At 42.7% G+C, this 16293-nt stretch overlaps 1 protein-coding gene across 2 annotated transcripts in view; it reads left to right on the forward strand.

The window, feature by feature from the left end:
• The window catches only part of MACC1 (MET transcriptional regulator MACC1), a 98481-nt gene that overhangs the window by 65951 nt on the left and 16237 nt on the right, over positions 1-16293 (forward strand). For both annotated transcript variants that reach the window (XM_033930926.1, XM_033930927.1), the window contains one exon: positions 7662-9685. In XM_033930926.1, coding sequence (XP_033786817.1) covers positions 7662-9685 — 2024 coding nt within the window. The remainder of the gene's footprint in view (positions 1-7661; positions 9686-16293) is intronic.

A 16293-nucleotide genomic window follows, 5' to 3' on the forward strand; every position in this document is an offset into this window, starting at 1 on the left:
GTGCTGATGTAAACGCTATCTTTTATATTATTGGAGGGGGAAGGTGGGCTACTAGCCCAGCATGTTTAGATTAAAGGCAAGCCAATAGAAAAAGTCCCATGAGACACAGGGTGCTGGAACACATGCTCTGAAAGTGCCTATTACAGGGAACTATGACAAATTATATATAGAAAATAATGTTGTGTACTAGGATTACAAGACCCCAGAAACTTGCAGTCCTAGTACACAGCATTATTTTATATATAGACAGTGTAATTTGTATTAAAATATATACATACATAACAACAATCAGCCTGCCTCCATGCAAATGGAATCAGAGCAAGAAGTATTTGGAGTCTCTGTTCTATAGTTAATCTAACCTTACTTTATAAAGTAAGGTAATGGAGAATGGACTCAGAGTTAAGTTTCGGAGCTGAAGAAAAGTATTTGTACCTATAAAAAGACTGCCTGGCTCTGCACATATTCCTTGAGCCTTCCTTCTCCTAATTTGGGCCTGTCCTCTCCTTTCTGAGTCTGAGCTTATAAATTCTTTCTTAATCTCCATCTTTGCCTTTGGGCTCTTTTAATTGTTAAGGAATATAGCTTTTAAGAAAGGCTTGGACAAATTCCTGGAGGAAAAGTCCATAGTCTGTTATTCAGACATGGGGGAAGCCTCTGCTTGCCCTGGATCGGTAGCATGGAATGTTGCTACTCTTTGGGTTTTGGCCTGGTACTAGTGACCTGGATTGGCCACTGTGAGGACGGGATACTGGGCTTGATGGACCATTGGTCTGACCCAGTAAGGCTATTCTTATGTTGTTATAGCTTCACAGTCTGCCTGTTTGTCAGTGGGCAAGGGTAATTTTCCTCTTTGTTACTGGAGACTCTATCTCTAGTGGTCAGGTGTCTCTTGTCTTCCTTCACAAAAGTCCAACGGAAAAGAGCTGCAGGAGTCAGAGGAACTCAGAAGGCAGCCTGGAAACAGCCTTTCTGATAGCCAGCTAGGCCATTCACCCAGGGAGAGATGTTATCCTAAGCTGGCTAGGCTTGAAAAAGGAAAATTCTGCTAAGGAAGTAGAAATAAAAAAAAGATCCATGAGGGGTCTAGTCTGGAAAGAACAGCCAAGAGAAAATCCCAGAAGCAGAAAGTGTTCTTACTCTAAAAGCTGTGTTTTCCTCTGTAAGATGAGTGGAATTGAAAAGGTTCATCTCTCTTCTACCACTAAGAGGCCCAGTCTAGGGATGATTTTTGAGTATTTTCACTAGGAAAGAATTTCTAAATTTGCACCCTTGGGAGGGAGAGTAAATTTCATAAGTACATAAGCACTGTGGAATTCCCTGCCATGGTAACAGTGTTTTGAAAGCTCACACAAGGTCTTCAGATCAAAGCCAGCATTTGAATTGACCTATAATTAATCTTGTTGTCAATCCTTATCCCTTTTGTTGGTATCCCTGATGGTGGCAGCAGCCTTGAAGATACTTGTCTAGGTCTCTGAAATAGCAATGTTGTTTATGTTTTTGTGTGATTGTGTGCTTTTCTGTCATTTTATGGAATTCAATTTAGAATTTGATTTTATGTGAACCGCTTTGGCTTGTTATTCAATTAAGGCAGTATATCAAAACCTAATAAATTATAAATATTGCCATATTGGGTTAGATCAGAGGTCCATTAAGCCCAGTATCCCATTTCTAACAAAGGCCAATCTAGGTCACAGGTACCTAGATCCCAAAAAGTAGAAAAATTCAATTTTACTTACCCCCAGAATAAACACTGGCTTTTCCTAAGTCTGCTGTAATAGCAGTGTATGGACTTTTTCTCCAAGAATTTCCCAAAGCCTTTTTTTTTTTTTTTAACTTCCCGGTGCTACTGGTGCTTACCATATCGTCTGCTCCTAGAGGAATACCTCATAAATATGAAATAAGAACATAAGAATTGCTGCTGCTGGTCAGACCATCGTGCCCAGCAGGCCAATCTCGCGGCGGCCCCTAGGTCAAAGACCAGTGCTCTGAGACCAGCCCTACCTGTGTATATTCCGGTTGTCTAACTTTGTATTGAATCCCTGGAGGTTTTTTTTCCCCTATAACAGCCTCCGGAAGAGTGTTCCAGTTTTCCACCACTCTCTGGGTGAAGAAGAACTTCCTTATGTTTGTACAGAATCTATCCCTTTTTAACTTTAGAGAGTGCCGTATCGTTCTCCCTACCTTGGAGAGGGTGAACAACCTGTCTTTATCTACTAAGCCAATTCCCTTCAGTATCTTGAATGTTTCGATCATGTCCCCTGTCAGTCTCCTCTTTTCAGGAGAGAAGAGTTCCAGTTTCTCTAAACTCTCACTGTACGGCAACTCATCCAGCCCCTTAACCATTTTAGTCGCACTTCTCTGGACCCTTTCGAGTAGTACCGTGTCATTCTTCACATATGGCAACCAGTGCTGGACGCAGTATTCCAGGTGAGGGCGTACCATGGCCTGGTACAGCGGCATGATAACCTTCTCCAATCTGTTCTTGATAACCTTCTCTGATCTGTTCTTTCTTGGGTGAGGGGGGGGGGTCTCCAAGTACTGCACCGGACATCCTGTATTCGTGTATAAGATTTTTGTTACCGACATGCATCACCTTACACTTATCCACACTGAACCTCATGTGCCATGCTGCGGCCCATTTCTCGAGCGTGTTTGTCACGTTGCAGATCTTCGCAATCCTCCTGCGTCATCACTACTCTGAATAACTTAGTATCGTCTGCAAATTTAATCACCTCACTCGTCGTGTCAATTTCCAGATCATTTATAAATATGTTGTAGAGCATGGGCCCAAGCACCGAACCCTGTGGCACTCCACTGGTGACGCTTTTCCAGTCCGAATATTGTCCGTTTACTTCCACTTTCTGTTTCCAGCCAGTTTTTAATCCACGTATTTTACTCTCGATTCCATGGCTCGCAATTTTTTGACGTAGTCGGTCATGCGGAACCTTGTCGAATGCCTTCTGAAAATCCATATCGACCGGGTCACCTTTGTCTATCTGCCTGTTTACTCCCTCGAAGAAGTGCAGCAAGTTCGTCAAGCAAGATCTTTCTTTGCTGAAGCTGTGCTGGCTGGTCCTCATCAGATTGTGTTCGTCAAGGTGCTTAATGATGCAATCCTTTATCAGCACCTCTACCATCTTTCCCGGTACTGAGGTCAGACTCATCAGTCTGTAGTTTTCAGGATCACCCCTTGAATCTTTCTTGAAGATCGGCATAACATTCGCCACCTTTCAGTCTTCCGGAATCCTTCCTGATTTGATCGACAGATTGGCTATTAGTTGAAGCAGTTCAGCTATAGCCCCTTTCAGTACCTTGATTATCCTCGGATGGATGCCACCCGGTCCAGGGAATTTATAATTTTTAAGCCTATCAATCTGCCTACATACCTCTTCTAGACTGACCGTCAACCCTGTCAGTTTCCCATCTTCGTTTCCCATGTATAGCCTGTCGGCTTCTGGTATGTTGTATATATCCTCTTCGGTAAACACAGATGCAAAAAATGTGTTCAGTTTGTCGGCGACGGCTTTGTCCTCCTTTTGCACTCCCTTTATTCCATGGTTATCCAACAGCCCCATTGCTTCCTTTGCAGGTCATTTCCCCTTAATATATTGAAAGAACGGCTTGAAGTTTTTTGCCTCCTTGGCTATTTTTTCCTCGTAGTCTATTTTGGCCCCTCTTACCGCCTTATAGCACCTGCTTTGATGCTGTTTGTACTTTTTCCAGTTTTTATCCATTTTTGTTCTTATATGGAATTTGTGTAGAATTCTGCATTGATCTCCCTTCTCCTTCCACTCTCACCCAGCAACCCCCCCCCCTCCTGGCTTTGTCTGTTCAGCAACTGTTGTCCCCTCCCTCCCTGACTCCAATGATCTTCATTGTTCTAAATTGTCTGAAACAGTTCAAGTTCATCAGTCAGAGCCAGTCATTCTTTTTCTTTAGCCTTTGCCTCCACCTCCTCTGGAGGTGGCAAGAAAGGCCCTGGCCCTGCCTGAGCTGGGATTACATCTGGAGGGCCTCTGGGCATGCGCAGATGTGATGACATCATGTGCATGTGCGGACACCCTCCAGATGCTGCCCTGAGCTCAGGCAGAACTGGGGCCTTTCCTGCTACCTCCATCCAATGCCAAACAAGCCTCCAGTGGCTCGTAACCTACCCCTGGACCACGGGTACCTGGGGCAGGACTGCAATTGATATAGCTCAGTCCAAAACCCTGACAAACTTCTGGGTTTTAGAAACCTGTCTGGACACCTGGACAGTCCTCCAAAAAGAGGACATGTCCAGGTAAATCCGGACATATTGTAACCCTAGGTGTGTGGGGCGGATTGTGAAGAGAGATCTAGGAGTGGGGAAGCAGAATGAGAGAGCAATGGGAATGTGTGTGCTTTGGGGGTAAGAGGAATTTCAGGAAAAAACCTAATGCGTGTGTGTATTGAAGGGGAGAAGGGGTGGAATGAGAGAGTCTGGGTGGGAGTTCTGGACTGGAGCAGAGGGGGATTACTCAAACCTAGGAGCACTTAGCTATCAAAAAGACTTCAAGGTAGGCCTTGGGGGAGGGGAGGGATCAGGATAGAGGTAAGCTCTAGGAGGCGGAAATTTTCTTCAGGGGTGGGGTTTTAGAATAGGATAGGGTTTGTGCATGGGTGTAGGATGGGACCACTGGGGTCCTTTATGAGGAGGGTGATCAGATGTGTGGAGGGCCTTCAGGGGGGTCAGGATAAGAGGATGATATTAAAGGTGAGAACCAAGACTGAGTGAGAGAATCATTGCTGCATCCAGAATAATGGCAGCAACACTGTCAGCTTCTGGAACAATTCAGGGCATTGTACTGTATGCTAGCTGTTATTGTTGATCAGGCCTATTGCCCCTAGTTCTTGGTCTTTCCTCACTAAGCAGCAAATTAGGGTTTTCTGTTGCTTCTGGTTTTAATGGTTTAGAGTAGGGGTGTCCAACCTTTTGGCTTCCCTTGGCCGCATTGGCTGAAAAACATGTTTCTGGGGCCGCACAAATGCGCAAACGCTGCAGCAAAACAGAAGAAAGAGCCAGCAAGATGGTAAACACCCGGGGGCAGCAGAGGAAAACACTGCATCGCCCTTGACTGGGGATGCACAAAATACTTCACTGGGCCGCAGGTTGGACACCCCTGGTTTAGAGAATCATGTCCCCAGCAAAGGTAGGCACTGGAAATGTAGGCCAGGATTTTCAAGGCCTACATTTCTGGTGCCTACCTTTGACGTGAATCACAACTTCGTAAGCACTTTATGGCACTTTAATGCCACTGTAGGCATGGCTAACGATGGAAGTGGCATTATCACTATAAGTCGCCTTCAGAAGCACAATTCCAGTGCCTTGAAAATAATTTTAAAGCGTTTAAATGTAATTTTTCACTTAACATAGGCGCTGGTAGGGTGCCTATCGGCACCTGATTTAAGGTGCCGTTTATAAAATATGGGCCTAAATAAATACACATCCTTGAAGTGGCTCACCTCTTATTTGTCAGATTGTAGCACTTTGTCATGAGTTCTTATGAAGTCTGATGAGTTAATGATTTTATAGTTTAGTTTATGCTTGGAAGGAATTTGATCAGCGGTTAATTTGAAAAATGCATGAAGTAGTTTCAGTATGCCAATTTGTTTGTTTTATTGGATTCCCACCGATCAAGTTCCAACCACTTAGCTACCCCTTTGCGACCCGATTTCCCTCCGACCCGATTTACTAACCTCTGTCCCGATCATCCTCCAATCTGCGCATGCAAATGAGGGGGAACGGCATTCAAATGTAGGCAGGCAGCGGTTCACTTAACAAAAATCCTACACCACCAACTGGGCTGGCCGATCACAAATAAGCTACTGCTGGGGACCAGTCGTTCACTGTTTTCTGACTGCATCTCCTGCTCTCTGCCCCGACTTTACAGCTCTCTGCACCCCCCCTCCCCCAACAACTCTCCTGCTCTCTCTGTCCCGACTCTCTGCTGCGATTTTCTCCTGCTGCCCTGCTCTGCCCTGAATCTCCTGCTCCCTGCCCTGACTTTCTGCAGCGATTTTCTCCTGCCGCCCTGCTCTGCCCTGAATCTCCTGCTCCCTGCCTTTTGCCAAACTTAAGAGGTGCAGATTGTGGTAAGAATGTGATGTGTTGATCCAGATCCAATTGCTGAGAGTCCCTGACTCTCCTGCTCTCTGCCCCAAGTGCTGCCCTGGCCTTCACCCATAGTGTGAGCCCGTGGGTTAAAACCGGGTTAAAATCATGGACTTGCTGGGCTAGTTAAAAGTAAAAAAAAAAAGTCGCTGCTCTTTGACGCATGCGCAGACTGTCTACAGATGGTCTGCGCATGCTTCAGGATCGCTACAGAGCAATCCCGGCGGTCGGTTGGGGGCGTGTTTACAATCGCCCTCATTTGCATGAGGGCGATTAGTGAATCAGCCCCCCGGACGGATCGGATCGGATCGGATCGGATCCGTGCCCTTAGTGAATCTAGCCCTTAGTCATTTTCAGGGACTTGATTGAAGAGACTAGAAGAGTTTAACAATTAAACTTTAGACAATTCCCCAAAAGTCAAAATAGGTGAGACTTGGGGCTCCTTTTACAAAGCCATGCTAGGGCCTTAACGCGCAGAATAGCGCGCGCTAGCTGCTACCACCTCCTTTTGAGCAGGCGGTAGATTTTCAGCTAGCGCGCGCTAATCCGGTGCGTGCGTTAACGCTAGCGCACCTTTGTAAAAGGAGTCCTTGATGCAGAAAGAACGGGGGGGAATGGTAATTTAAATATTAACTGTAATTTCTTGGTCATAAGGCCGGATGGATCAGGGGAAAGGTCACATCATTACAAAATCTTTTTACTTCTAAATTACCAACTCAAATCCAAGTTAAAATGTCCTAAGTTAGGAATATGCTTTCCTTGTAAACAAAACCAAATTTTAACAAAATTGTTTTGTTGTTAAAATGGAAAAAAAAATTTTTTTTTTCATTTTTATGTTTCATCACAAAATAAGATAAACTTTCAGGTCACGCAGCTCTCCATCCTTTGCACTTGTAGTACTGGTGGTGGTATGATAGTATCTTACCTAATTTATTTCTTCCACAAATAATGAATGAAAAAATGGTGCTGGAAAAAATGACAAAATTGCGCCAGTTTGTTTCTGTTGAAGAAAATTACGGTACTCTGTTAGAAGGCAGAAAGGACGATGGCAACCAGACATTTGTTGTTGGTTTTGATTTTGTTTTTATTTGTTTGGATTTTTCCCCATTTAAAATTAAATAGTAAATAAATCAGAACAAAGCATCCTTCTATATACATCCTTAGCACATGTAGACTAAATTGATGTCTCAGTCGCCTTTGTCTCATGACTCCTGTTAGGCTGATATGAATCTCTGAATGCAATAGGATGCCACATACTAAATTGTAGCAGGTATAAGGTGTTTAAGAGATTATGGGGTTCATTTTCAAAGCACTTAGACACATAAAGTACCATAGGTTACAATGCGTGTCTAAGTGCTTTGAAAATGAGCCTCTATGCTTCTCAAATAGTTGTGTGTTAAAAACATTCCCTGATGTGCATCAATTAGTACAAGCATTGCTATATGTAGGAACTGAATTGTGCTACATGTTAAAAAACAATTACTTTCAACTTATATCAAATGTTGTTTTTATTATTATTATTTTACAGATAAACAGCAAAAAGAAATTGATCTGCTTATTGATTGGTCTGATGTGTTCCAACAAAATGCACAGAATGTCACTAAGAAAACAAATCCATTTTGGAATCACCTGTCCGGTTCGAACCCATTCCTTGATGATGTTGCACAAACCAGTGATGGTGCAAGAAACAGTGAACGCGTTTCAATTTTAAAAGAGGACCCGCATCTCTTATTTAGGGATACTGATGCAAGAGATTCTTTTGCTTCTTCTGGAGATGAGCTGGATATCGATTATCTGCTAAAGAGTGCACCCCCAAAGAAAACTGGGAGATCTAAAAGTGTTTCTGATGTTTTAGATATTCTAGATGGCAAGGAACCCAACTCGTATAAAACGTCCGCCACAGAACACATTTTGACATCTGATCTGGAGTGGCTTCAGAATGACCGTGAAGCCTATAAGATGGCCTGGCTGAGCCACAGACAGCTAACGCGGTCTTGTCTGGATCTCAGCGTAATGAGTCAAAGCCCTGGATGGGCACAAACACAAGCTACAGATACTCAGGTAGTTTGCAGGGTGGATCATCAGGGGGGTTCTGTACAGCTGCCCAATTCTGACATCTCTGTTCATGTTCCTGTGAATCATGTGACGTCGGGAGAATTCCAAGAGGTTGGCTTGAAAGCTATTCTTGACCCACCTTCATTGCTTAATCATGACCTGTCAAGCTCTGTTAGTCCGCTGCTAGAAATCACTTTGAGCAATCTCAACACAATGGAAGCCCTGCTGCTGGAAATGAAGATTGCAGCGGAAGTCAAACAGGATCCGTTTAGCCAAGTTATGGCTGAGATTGTATGCTTACATAGCTACCATAAAGATGGGCCTTTTGAGAAGCTACTGAACTGTTACATTTACAATGATACGATACAAGTGAAACTGCCCAGTTTAAATCGTGCAATCTATGTAATTACCGTAGCACAAGCGAAAGCTAATCAACTACCTCCAACTAGCGTCTGGAAATGCATCAACAAAACTGTAACTGTTGGGATTTATGGACCTAAATACATCCACCCTTCTTTTACTACAGTGTTCGCAGTCTTTGGGCACAATTATACACCTGAAAAACTTACTGTCTGTGACATTAAAAAAGGCAGAAAAAACCTACCTCCAGTTGTGTTTCAGCTTTGGGGAAAGCATCAAATCTTAGTTAACAAGCTACAAAACCTAAGTATTTCCTTCATCTCATCTGATTTTAGGGTGAAGTCAACAGATCAAAATAGACAGATTTCGGAAGAGCGTTTGAAAGCCGGTAAAATGGTGTACATGCAATTTCCATTTTCCTCACTTGGCAACAAGGAGATTAAACCATTTTTCTTCACTGTTCAGATTCAAGATCCCCAAAATAACCTGGTTACAGAATTCAAGATTAAAACTCCCAATTCAGCCCTAAGCAACAAACAAGGCCACTTTAAGAAGCGTAAGGAGGTTAAATCTTCTCCCCTGCCACTGACTATGAAATATCCCAAATTTCAAGACAAGACTTTGAAGATTAAAAACTATGCAGTGACCTTGAAAACTGTGTTACGTCAAAGTAAGATCGAGTACTTGCTTGAATACTTTAAAGGTGAAACCATTGCTCTTCTTGGAGAAGATAAAGTCAAAGCCATTGGTCAGACAAAAACAAAAGAATGGTATGTTGGTGTTTTAAGAGACAAAATTGGTCTTGTACACTGTAAAAATGTGAAGATAATCTCAAAAGAGCAGGTAATTGATTTTTCAGAAGTTCATTTCACAACGAAGAAACTTCTGCAACAAAGTGCTTTGCCTTTTAAGAAACTGACATACATCTATTCATCAGTACTATCCACTGTATCAGAGAAGGTTCATGATTGGAGAGCCTTAGCTGATGTACTAGGATATACGCGATTGTCAATTGAAGAAATTGATCAAATGCAAGCTGAAACAGAATCGGAAAGAGTTATGTATGTTGTAAAGAAGCTAAAGGAAGACTGCCATTCTGATTCAAAGAAAAGGAAGTTTCATTACGAACTTATGCTTGTAAGTATTATTAAATTTACTAATATAATTTTTAAAAGGGATTGTTACTCTTTGTACATTTCATAATGTGATTTTTAGAAAATCTGATAAAAAAAAAACCCCAAACACTTTATGAAACTGTTTACTATCACATGAAGTAAGAATATGATTGTAAATTTAGTTAGATGACTGGTGCTGTCTGCTGTTCCTTGCAGAAAAAAAACAAAACATGACAGTACAGAGATTTTTTTTACAGTCGGCTTTTCCACTTTGTCTTTTAAGACTATGATCTCAAGGCTTTTCAGATAATCTGATCTTGGTTACTCTTTAGCAAGGATCCTCTAACTCGCTTTTCTTCATCAACTTAATTTTTTTCTCAGCTTATATTGCCTTGAAAAGAGGAGACTGAGAGGGGACATGATTGAAACGTTCAAGATAATGAAGGGAATAGACTTAGTAGATAAAGACAGGTTGTTCACCCTCTCCAGGGCAGGGAGAACGAGAGGGCACTCTCTAAAGTTAAAAGGGGATAGATTCTGTACAAACGTAAGTAAGTTCTTATTCACCCAGAGAGTGGTAGAAAACTGGAACACTCTTCCGGAGGCTGTTATAGGGGAAAACACCCTCCAGGGATTTAAGACAAAGTTAGACAAGTTCCTGCTGAACCAGAATGTACACAGGTAGGGCTAGACTCAGTTAGGGCTCTGGTCTTTTACCTAAGGGCTGCCGCGGGAGCAGACTGCTGGGCACAGTGGACCACTGGTCTGACCCAGCAGCGATAATTCTTATGTTCTTATGTCTAGTGAACAAGAGAGCACTCTCACATATTTAAATATTCAAAAGAATGACCAAACTTTGGAGAAAAAAGAGACCTCAGTGGGCATAAGTAGGAAAACTCACTAAATGTCAGTAAACCATCATGTCTCCCCCCCCCAAAAAAAACCCTCCAAACTTGCAGTCAGCTAGCGTCAGAGCCTCTTCTCTGCGTGCCTCTTCCCTTCTAGCACTCCCCTCCTCCCCCCCCCCCCACACCCCCGGTAGCTCAGGGCCCCATCTGGAGGGCATTTGCGCATGCGTGGATGTCGATGTGATGAACTCACACATGCATGTGATGTGATCACGTCGACGTCTGCGCACTTCCGGATGCCCTCGAGCTGCAGCCATCACGTTTAGTGTGCTGCAGTTTAGTAAAGTTTGCAAGACACTGTACTAATACAGAGAGCAAATAGTTGTGCCGAAAGATAATTATTCATCTAATGCAGGAGCTTGTAACAAAACAGTCTACTCTTCGTCTATTCGCTGTCCATCTTTAGTGGGCTTCAATAGCAGCTCAGTACACTTCCCCCTTCATATTCGCGGTTTCCCTATCCACGGTTTCGATTATTTGAGATTTTCTGCCCAAAAAATCATTTTCATTATTTCGGGCTATTTTAAGCCTGGTGGTCTAGTGGGTTTTCGGGCAGGAGCGATCTTCCCACGCTCCTGCCCCGTGCAGATTGCTCACAGGAAATGGCTGCCTTGAGCTCCCGTTGTAGTCTCGAGAGACAACAGGAGCTTAAGGCAACCATTTCCTGTGAGCGATCTGCACGGGACAGGAGTGTGGGAAGATCGCTCCTGTCCGAAAACCCACTAGACCACCAGATAAGGCTTAAGGGGGGGGGGGGGGGGGCTCACAGGGCTTAAAATAGCTGGGGGAAGCAGTGGTTAGGGGCAGAACCGGCCTGGATATTATTTATGGTTTTTTAATATTCGTGGGCCAGCTCTGCCCCTAACTACCGTGGATACGGAGGGAGAAGTGTATACATCCCACAGGGGTTTCCTGTTTGACAAGTCACTGCATCAGGGAAGAATGCAGCCCACAGATTCCAAGATGGGTGTATGTATGTGGAGCTGCTGTTGAAGTCGTTGAAGATGGACAGTGCATATACTCTTTCCATGCCAATTTCTCTGTGTGTACTTTATTTTTAGAGATCTCTTCATTGAGCTTATAAAGTATTGCAGCCATCAAAAAGATACAACTTAAAAATCTAAATATTATATACTGAGAATTACAAAATAAGGAGCTCAATTTACAACAAGACTTCCCCCAAATCTCCTTTTTTCTCCTATTTTTCCAGCACAGTCTTTTAATACTTCTCCATTTTACTGGCCAGCTTGTTTTCAATCAAGGACTTTGGTGTGAAAGCACTTTGTCTTAGCTTTTATATGAAACCTACCTGGACATTATAGACACACTTTCTCCATTCGTGAATATTAGATCCAGTGTCAACTTTTTCTTGATGGGTTCTGGCACCATTATTTTGTAAGACATCCATGCTCATTCTGTTGCAGAAGGAATATTCCAGTTCATATCTGGTAGATTAATGCCACCCATTGTCACCGTTCACTTCATTCCCACCTTTACAATATGATTGATCAGGTTTTCTATTTGAATTGGAGTTATGGACTAAAGGTGATCCACAACACTTCCTCTTCCACCCCCTGTCCCCGTCCCCCCACCATACACACATTTATATCTTTGGAACATATATTATAAAGACATATGGGTGCCTATGTTGTCTTTTATATATCCAACCTATAATTGGCTAACACTCTTAATCCCTTGGGGAGAATATTTGAACTAAGAAAACGCAATAATTACTGAAGTACTTTAAATAATGGACATCAGTATGAGCCCTTGGTATACAAACAAGGGAATATGGGCTCGGGTAGAAACTCATATGTGACCAACATCAGACATAAGTCTAAATGAGAATTACCCCATACATCATTTAGTCCTTTTTGATATTATCAATCTAATCACGATCCCATTTAAATCATAGTCAAACATTCACTATGATTTAAATGGGATCGTGATTAAATTGATAATATAAAAAAGGACTAAATGATGTATGGGGTAGTTCTCATTTAGACTTATGTCTGATGCTGATCACCTATGAGTTTTTACCCGAGCTCATAGAAACATAGAAAGATGACAGCAGAAAAGGGCTATAGCCCATCAAGTCTGCCCACTCTACTGTCCCATCCCCTTAAGTCTGTGCCCTAGTGGCCCAAACCCTTAACTCGCCCTCGCAGGGATCCCACATAAGTATCCCATTTATTCTTAAAGTCTGGAATGCTGCTGGCTTCGATCACCTGCACCGGAAGCCTGTTCCAATGATCAACCACTCTTTCCGTGAAGAAATACTTCCTGGTGTCTCCATGAAATATTCCCTCGTTTGTATAGCAAGGGTTCATGCTGATGTCCATTATTTAAAGAACTTCAGTAATTATTGCATTTTCCTAGTTCAAACATTCTCCCCAAGGGATTAAGAGTGTTAGCCAATTATAGGTTGGATTTAGTGTGCAGAGTACGGTACAGGGATTCAAACAGGGATTGGACGGATTCCTGAGGGATAAAGGGATCGTGGGATACTGAGGGAGGAGCTGGGATGTAACACAAGTATAGAAAGCTAACCAGGTAATAAGTATAGAAACCCAACAGGTCGTGCATGTGCAAGACCAGAGGGTTAGGACTACGATGGGAAGATAGGACTTCAATGAGAAACCAAGGTGGCAAGGGAGCCCCTTCTGGTAATTCAGACAGGTCGTGACCTGTTTGGGCTGCCGCGGGAGCGGACTGCCGGGCAGGATGGACCTATGGTCTGACCCGGCGGAGGCACTGCTTATGTTCTTATGTTATGTTCTTATTTGTGATTGGATTTTATTGGCTTCAACATTGTCCAAAGGGTTATATATTTTTTGTGCTGTCTTTTATATATAACATATCTGTATAAATTTTACTTTGTTGCCATGTTATATAATTATAACCACGTGTGGTATAAGAACCCATTATACAAATCTGCATTTAAAAGCTTGCCCACAGCCTGCCTCTGCATGTTTTTCTTACTGGTTTTTAGGATACTAAGCCTAATGGAAACAGTACATGCTATTTGAGAAAGCATTGCACTCATTTTCATTTTAGTATGAAAAGCCAGTTTTTGATTTTTTTATCTTAGTGCATTAGATTTTTTAAAATTTTACTATGTATAAATTTTACATGAGCAAAATGAAATGGAAATGGAAAATCATGCAAAGCAACTCCTTAACTATTAGTGGGTAGATGAGCTGTACATAAAATTTGGATCATAGATGAAATGTTGGCAAGAAAAATAAGTACATCTCATTGAGGTTGTGTATACTGTATATATGAATGTGTTTTTAACTACAGGTATAGTTAAATTTCACCTTTTATTTTCTATACTTTTTAAAAACTGCAAAGCTAAGTAATTTATGTGAGCCTTGCATTTTTTTCTGCAGTTTGTGGTCTTGCTGGTTCATTTTAAGATGTGATTTGATTAACATAACACTAATTCATGCACCATGCTGAAAAGTAATAATCTGAAAAATTATACTGTATAATGGAGGAACATTTATTTAATAGAAGCAGTTTTTTTTCATTATAGCTTGCTGGTGCTGCTCTGTTTAGAAATGAGGATTAAGAATTGGAAGAAGAAACAGTTGAAATACAAAAAAATGGTGTTTTGTGTTTATGATCTTTCTGCTATTCTAACAATATTGTTCTAAAAAAGAACATGTATAAAAAAGGGGAGGTCACAGGATGGCATCCTGTGGTGCTACCTGAGATTTTTTTCCTTTTCTGTTTTACTTGATTGCCATTGTAAAATGATAACGAGGGAGACAAAAGTGAAGTCTTACCTCTTGGAACCACTGTTGCCTATCCTGGGTTACCCGACTCTGGACTGGTCTTTTGGTGTACAGTTGATGTTGCGGGAGATGAATCCTTGCTGGGACAACTAACAGGTTAGTGACCCAGTAGGGACTTTAATGTGTGAATTTTTAATGTGACATCCTAAGCAGTTTCTCCTAGACAGTGTTGAAGAGGACTGATCCTCTGATGAAGTTCTTGGCTGCTGATGTAGGCAGCAGTCCTATTATTGAGGGGATTTGGTATACCATGTTCTCTTTTTTGCACCTGCAGTTATTAGTGATGGAGTAAAACTTTCAGCCAGGCAGATAGCAGAAGGAATAGAAGGGCAAGAAGCAGTAGCTTGGCATTTAATAGCTGTAAACTATCTGTAGCAACTGCTGGATTTGTGGTGAGACCTAATAAATGACCTGGGATTGTTGCATTTTCTTGTGTTCCATCTAAGGTAGGACCTCTCCCAATTAGACATTCAGTAATCATCCTTGGCTTATAGCCTGGCTGCCCTGGAGAGACCGCTTTTACTATCTGAAGCTAAGCAAGGTCAGTCATTACTAGTACCTGGATGGGAGATCATAAGAACATAAGAATTGCCACTGCTGAGTCAGACCAGTGGTCCATCATGCCCAGCGGTCCGCTCACACGGCGGCCCTCTGGTCTAAGACCAGCACCCTAACTGAGACTAGCCCTACCAGCGCATGTCATTGTTCAGCAGAAACTTGTCTAACTTTGTCTTGAATCCTTGGAGGGTGTTTTCCCCTATAACAGCCTCTGGAAGAGCGTTCCAGCTTTCTACCACTCTGAGTGAAGAAGAACTTCCTTACGTTTGTACAGAATCTATCCCCTTTCAACTTTAGAGAGTGCCCTCTCGTTCTCCCTACCTTGGAGAAGGTAAACAACCTGTCCTTATCTACTAAGTCTATCCCCTTCAGTACCTTGAATGTTTTGATCATGTCCCCTCTCAATCTCCTCTGTTCGAGGGAGAAGAGGCCCAGTTTCTCTAATCTTTCACTGTACGGCAGCTCATCCAGCCCCTTAACCATCTTAGTAGCTCTTCTCTGGACCCTGGGAATACCAGGTGCTGTAGGGGCCCTATGTTGGGCAGCAGTAACATAGCGGAGCCGCAAACTGCACGGGAAAAGGCAATGGCAAGCCACTCCTGTACTCTACTGTGAAACATCACAGGGTGGATTCCTCAGCCTATAGAGAATTCGGGCCTTGGAGCGTTGAATGGTCTTGTCTCCGCAGTGAGGCATCAAGGATCGCGCGTTCCCCGCAGCCACCGCCCGCCCGTAGCGTTTAGCCAGCTCACTCCCTCCGCCTCACCTTATATTCCGAGTTTGCCGGCTTCCTTTTTCCCAAGCCACACGTGTTCAAAAAGCCGTGCACGCGCGGCTGCGCGAGTCATTCAATCTTTTCCTCTGACGCAACCGGAAACAGGAAGTTGCAGGAGAGGAGAAGTTTGATTGACTCGTGCAGCCGCGCGTGCACGGCTTTTTGAACGCGTGCAGCTCGGGAAAAAGAAAGTCGGCAAACTCTGAATATAAGGTGAGGTGGAGGGAGGGTGGGGGCTGCTAGTCCTTTCATAGATCTGTAATACATAAATACTGTTTCGTTGTGGGTATTCTCCCCTCTTTAGCAGAACTGGTTTATCATTTTAAAATCATGTGTGGCACCAATGGCAAGAAAATATAATGATAAAATAGCAACTAATTTTGCCTATTTTTATATATTAAAAAAGTACTACATAAGGTGAATGTCCATATTGCTGTCTGTTGTTCTGCTGAGCACTGGCATTGAAACAGCAAAATGCATTTATTGCATACTTGTCCTCTGTCAGAAACATTATGGTGGTATATTAGTTGTGTTGATAAAAATTTATAAACAAAGCCCTGCCAGCTGAACATCTCTTTCTCTAGTTCAG

This window comes from Geotrypetes seraphini, chromosome 2 (genome assembly GCF_902459505.1).
Source record: "Geotrypetes seraphini chromosome 2, aGeoSer1.1, whole genome shotgun sequence".
Classification (NCBI taxonomy): Eukaryota; Metazoa; Chordata; class Amphibia; order Gymnophiona; family Dermophiidae; genus Geotrypetes; species Geotrypetes seraphini.